This window comes from Colobus angolensis, unplaced genomic scaffold, assembly GCF_000951035.1.
Source record: "Colobus angolensis palliatus isolate OR3802 unplaced genomic scaffold, Cang.pa_1.0 Scaffold56, whole genome shotgun sequence".
In the NCBI taxonomy this organism is placed as follows: Eukaryota; Metazoa; Chordata; class Mammalia; order Primates; family Cercopithecidae; genus Colobus; species Colobus angolensis.
The window spans coordinates 9,949,437-9,955,323 of record NW_012119154.1 but is presented as its reverse complement, the minus strand read 5'-3'; the positions used below and the strand labels follow the sequence as shown (position 1 = coordinate 9,955,323).

The 5,887-nt window shown below is 42.8% G+C and overlaps 1 protein-coding gene across 1 annotated transcript; it reads right to left on the bottom strand.

The window, feature by feature from the left end:
* Positions 1-1,154: 1,154 nt before the first annotated feature.
* On the bottom strand, positions 1,155-4,832 carry RTP4 (receptor (chemosensory) transporter protein 4). Its single transcript, XM_011961597.1, has 2 exons — positions 4,569-4,832; positions 1,155-2,415 (listed from the first exon to the last, which is right to left on the bottom strand). The coding sequence occupies exons 1-2, from the start codon at positions 4,721-4,723 to the stop codon at positions 1,830-1,832; spliced, it is 741 nt and encodes a 246-aa protein (XP_011816987.1). The 5' UTR covers positions 4,724-4,832; the 3' UTR covers positions 1,155-1,829.
* Between the last annotated feature and the right edge of the window lie 1,055 nt (positions 4,833-5,887).

Genomic DNA, 5,887 nt, shown 5'->3' with positions numbered 1-5,887 from the left:
GTCACTCGGTGTGATTTCAAGAGAAATCAGAGGTAAATACATGTGATCAACCCTCCATGTTTTATCCCCACCTATTTTATAGATGGAGAAACTAAGGCCCCGGAAGGGATTATGACTTGCTGAGGTCATACAGCATTACCAGGCTATGAATAATAGTTTCATGTAGATCCCCAGGCCAATGTACTTTGTGAAAAAAAACAGAAAGGTGTGAAAACAGGAGGAATTCAGGAATTCAACAGTGTGGTTTGGGGAGGGGGTATGTATACACAGAGAACACTGGTAGGGGAATCCTCAAATAAAATGAAGAGATATGGCCAGAAAGAAGGGAGATATTTTTATCCTTAGGTCTTTTGGCCTCTTATATTTGTCTTCAAATTCTTTCAAGATATTTACTGTTTATGGGACCCTCTTTCTGTGTTTCCCACTATTCTATTGCAAGACAGACTTCTCACTATTTCTATTCTGTACTCCATTATTTCCCAGAAATAGACGGTATTTTAAAAATGTGGTTCTACTCAAATTGCCCATATCCTCAAATGCTTGCAATGACACCCCATTGCCTATGGGATAAAGTCCAAATCCCCTTGTTTGTCAATAATTTTGAACTAGGTAGGAAGAGAGGATGACAAGGAAAAGTAGAAGGAAAAGATGGGAGTAACTTGACAAAAGAAAGGAGTAAGTGCTGGTGATCAGCAGAGGTTGAAGATGACTCTGAGGTAATAAGCTTGGGTGACTCGGGGGATTTAAAACAGGAAAGTCAGAGGTGTTTTGAGCTTGGCTTTAAACATGACAGCCACACAGAATTGCCTAGCAGACAGATGAAAATAGGGGGTGAAGGATGCATCAGAGGAGCTCAGGATTGGCAAGTTCTTTTGTGATTCCCAATCCTGTGCTGAAAGAAGTGAGAATATGATAGCTCCAAGGATCATCAAATCAAAGGGAATCTCTTTGAGATGGAGACATTTGAGTGCGTTTAAGTAGGGGAGAAAGAAGAACAAGAGGAGATGGGGCTGACAGGTATTTCTAATGTATAAAGTGCTCTTTTGTCTATTAAACTTGAAGCACACCTAAAACATAATTCCCTGATTCATACTGTAATATTGATAACTATATTCATTTCTTGTTGCTTCTCTAATAAATTACTACAAACTTAGTGCCTTAAAACAAGACAAGTTTGCGAGCAAGCAGTTCTGAAGGCCAGATGTCCAAAATCAGTGTCACTGGGCTAAAGCCACTTGTAGGCAGGGCTGGTTCCTTCTGCAGACTCCAGGGGAGAATTTGTGTCTTTGTCCTTTTGGGTTTCTAAAAGACTGCCTGTACTCTTTGGCCTGTGACCTCTTCCTCCAGCTTCAAAGCACTTCAACCGCTTGTTCCATTGACAGATCTTTTTCTGATTTTGAGCTTGTTGCCTCCCTGTTATAAAATCCTGGTTCTTATCCACCTGGACAATATGAAATAATCTACCTATTTCAAGGTCCTTAATTACATCCGCAAAGTCCATTCTGCCATGGAAAGTAACATGTTTTTATAGGTTCTGGGGATTAAGATGTGCATATGTTGGGAGAGACCATTATTCAGCCTACCACACTTTCTGAGCTATGTTGATATCACTGAATGACTTAGTGAATGAATGATTGAAGACTTTTTAGCAATTCGACAATATTTATTACTAAATTTATTATGTGTTTGGTCATGTTTTACACTGTTTTCAGAGGATAACTAGGAAACCAGTGTTTATTCTACAAACTTGATCCTGCTTGGTCTCAAAGCGAATTCTCAGTTATATTAAAATGGAATTAAAACAAGAGAAGGTGGCAAGCCTATTTTCATCATTCTGATGTAAAGCATTTGACTATAATAAATACAAGCAGCAAAATAAAGACACAGATGTTCAATGGATCTGGGTCTCGACTGGGCCCTAATTCCTCATACCCTCTCCCCTTAGCCTCTTTTGTCTCAGCTGACGGGTTCTTGCCTTGGTTTGGGATGTATACAGCACCAATTCTAGGTGAGGAATTCCCAGTCTTTAGGTGGGAGAGTAGGGATTTGGATGGCTTTGTCATGTAGCTTTTTAAGCCCTGTCCACAGATGCCCAGAGTGCATGCCTCACAATTGGCTGTGTCATGGGATCCTTCCAGGGACACTTCCAGGATTACTGGCATTTCTGGAGACTTCCTCGTGCCATTTCCATAGTATTTCTTCAGTATATGCTGCACCAGGTTGCTCAGAATCCTCATGGTGCTATCCGAGGAGAACTCAGGCATCTCATATTGGGACCAGGAGCACTTCTGGCACCTTTGGCCAAAGAGCCTCATACGCACCTGGCCCTGAGATGTCCAGTGCTCCCAGGATGTGTGGCACAGAATCTGCACCTGGGCAGAAGCCCAGCTTCGCTGGCAGGAAGAACACCGGAACCTGCAATCAGAAGGAAGATGCCCATTATGCCTTCATCTGGTTGTTAACCTGAGGGAAAATGGTCCTAGACCCTGTTTCTAAGACCCTTTTCCATTTGAAAAAATTCATGTGATTTAAATTGTCCCAGTCATTGATAAACAGGAACAAGAAGGATTATGTTTCAGATAATACTGACTATTCACCCATATGTTACACCAAGTCCACCTCTTTGGTAGTAAAACATCTCCAGATGCCTCTGAGGGAAAATCATATCTGCCATCTTCCAGAGAAACTTGTCCCTAATTTTGGTCATAGAAAGCTTTGGTAAAGTATCTATTTTGAGGCATACACTATAATTGGTGTTTTACAATTTTATCTCATTTCATCTGTGAAGTAAACACTATTAAACCCAATATCCACTGAGTCATGAAAAGGCTACACAACCTGCTTAAGGACACACAGGGTAAATGTTAGAGGCATGTTGCTAATCCCAGGCCATCTGAAATTAATCTTGTTTGCCTGCTGTAACACGTTGCCTCTGATGAGTCGTGTAGCTAATCTCTCACACCTGGAGAAAGAGACTGCCTCCCTCATACCTAGGTTGAAGATCCAAGTCCACAGTTTACATCAGGAAGACCTTGGGCAAAGTTCTTCCCTTCTATAGCCCTCATTGCTTGAATCTATGGAAACAAATTCAAGGGTTATACTAGCAGCATCAAACAAGATGATGTATGTGAAAACACTTTGTAAACTACAAAATGGTTTTCAAAAGCTGATTGATAATTTTCCAAAAGTACACCGGTAGGTTGCTTTTCCAATCTCAAAATGACAATCAAATCAATTCATCCCAACAGGAGAAACACGTTCTTCCTGTTTGCAGGAGTGCCAGAACATTGTAAGACATCATGAGTCCCTCAGAAAGCTTTGGCTGGTGTGCAAAGAAACATTTCCACAGTTCCCTGGATTAGAAGGCAGAGCAAAATGACTGCTATATGAGCTCTGACAAGTGACTTGAGAACTGTTCTGGAGAGCTTTGGGAGGCTTTATCTAAACAACAGATTCTGCAGCTAAAAACAAGCATATACTGTATTTGATACAATTACAATAATACATTATTTATAAATTTATTATTCTGAAATACATAGTACATATATATATAATTATATATCATTTGCGTATACATACACATATATATTTTATCTTATCCCATTATCTTATGGGAATGTATAAGAAGGAATACTTACTCTGCCTAGGAGAACCAGAGAATGCTTTTAGGAGGAGGAGGCACTAGAGCAGGCCTTGAAGGATACGCAGGGAGGGGTGAGGGGAGGGTCTGCTGAACAAGTAGAACTCCATGAACAAAGGTGTGGAAGTCTGAAAATGCATGGCATGGCTAATAGTCCATAAGGAATGGAGAAGGCCATACCTGAGGCAGGATGGGGCAGGCAGGTAAGCTGCGTAATAGGTCAGATGAAAACTAGACTGAAGGTCCTGTGTGTCATTTAAAAATAAATTTGATTGTCCAGGTCAGCAATTCTCACCCTTCTAACATGGACAAGGAAACTGGTTCCTGCAATCTGGAGGCTTGCTGGGGGTTAAAGAGGGAAGTGCTGAGTAAGGGAGGAGTATTACTTGGGTACTCCACGAACTGGGTTTTAGATTTAGTTTTTGCAACATCAATCTCTCCTATTATCACCAGGCCTTCAGTAAAGCAATGTTCAGAGTAATTGCTTGATCTTAGCCAATTCTTAGGATATTTAAAAAAAAAAAATGACTCTGTCCCAGGCTTGTACTGAGCAGGGCCAAGGCCTGGAGAGCTGCTGCAGCTGGGGGAAGCTGGTCGGGACTGCTGGGGAGACTGCAAAAGACTCTGGAACAAATGAGGTGGCGAGAAAATAGAAGGGCAGATTTATGGAACAGGGGGCCTTCTCCAGGGTTTTCCAGAAATATTTATGGAGGGAAACCTAGTAAAAGAAGAAACTTCCTGCAGTTAAACAAAATGGAGGTTTGGAGTCGTCTTATCATTTAGACCCTAAAGAGTAATATGACCACAATAGGATGGAGACGCTGGTGATATTTACTGCTTCAACAAGCTCTCAGAGGAATAAATCATGCTAAGCTGAGCCTGAGCCTCAATTCTCAGAAGGGCTATTGCCTGGGAAACCCACACTCACCAGCCAAATGCTCTCTGTTGGTATTGCTTCCACCCGTGAGCCAGGCAGTCTAGCTGAAGGTTTGCATCCGATTTCAGCGTCCATTTGGCCCAGGGTTTTGCCTCTTGGATTAGTTCTTGAAATGTCTGCTCCCAAGTCCGGATATCTACAACCATTTTTTCTCTCTGAAGCTCAGAGAGAACCTTTCAGGTTTGCTCGTTTCTCAGGAAGAGACAAACAGTTTCAGTGTCGGTGTTCAGTTTCTGTTTCTGTTTCTGTGTGTGGCCATGAACTGTTTGTTTTTTTTTTTTAACCTTCATTTTAGACTGGGGACACAGAACAAGCCTTTGTTCTGAAGACAGAACGCAGCAGAACTTTGTTAGCTAACAGGCCTTGCTGAGAGAGAGAGCTCTGTTCTAGAATCTGGGGTCACCTATAAATGCGCTTTTATTTTATTTCTCTCATTTTTTACAATAGGCAAAGCACTATTTTGGCATTGGGATAAAAGAGTATCCTGTAGCTAAGAAACGGTTCCTACCCCCACAGATGCTCACATCCTGGTGGAGGAGACAGGGCGGTTAGGAGCAGAATAAGGGAGCACGTGTTTCACGCTCATCTCATGCACCTGATGAATCCTCACCAGTCCCCCGAGGTTGGATTGTTCTTGGAATTTTGCAGGTTAGCTGCACAGAGAGCTGGGGTACTTTGTCCAAAGACCCTCAGTTAATGAGCAGTAGAAGTGAGACTTGAACCCGGGTCCGTGTGACTCCAAACCTGCCATGTTTCCACCCACCTCACTCCCTGAAGAGAAGCTGAGAATGGCATTTCAGGTTCCAGGCTGGCACACTGGAGCCAGTGTCAGAGGAACCCAAGGGAGATTTCCTGGGTCCTGAGGTAAGAGGTCAGCTGCAGGAAGCGATTATGAAACTCTGCCCTTCACTCTGTAAATGATCTGGAAGGGCAAATACACACAGGTATGGGGGCCGTCTTTCAGTGGTAGGATACAGACAGTTCCCATTTTGGGGTGAGGGATTGAGACCAGATGACCTTTAAAGACATCTGTAAGTCTAAAATGCGGAGATTCCGGAGAGTAAGCTTTGTCCTCCTGGGGCTTAAATTCGAACAGGGGAGACAGGACAAGCAGGATACTTAGGTCTTTAGAAGCCCCGCTACGGCTTCTGTGTCTGAGACAGGGTCAGCCTCAGTCTTCCTGGGTTTTCTAGGCTTCCATGTGCCCTGTTAGGGACTCAGAAACACCCTCTCTCTTTCCTTCCCCTCCTGGATACCTATGTCTATACACATGATATAGGAAGCTCTAGGAACTTGGAATTGGATCCACA

Excerpts from the sequence above, each read along its gene's own strand:
- RTP4 (XM_011961597.1), bottom strand. The coding sequence starts at position 4,723 with ATGGTTGTAGATATCCGGACTTGGGAGCAGACATTTCAAGAACTAATC. Across the intron at positions 2,416-4,568 it reads CAACAGAGAGCATTTGGCTG|GTTCCGGTGTTCTTCCTGCC; the intron begins GTGAGTGTGGGT and ends TTCTGATTGCAG.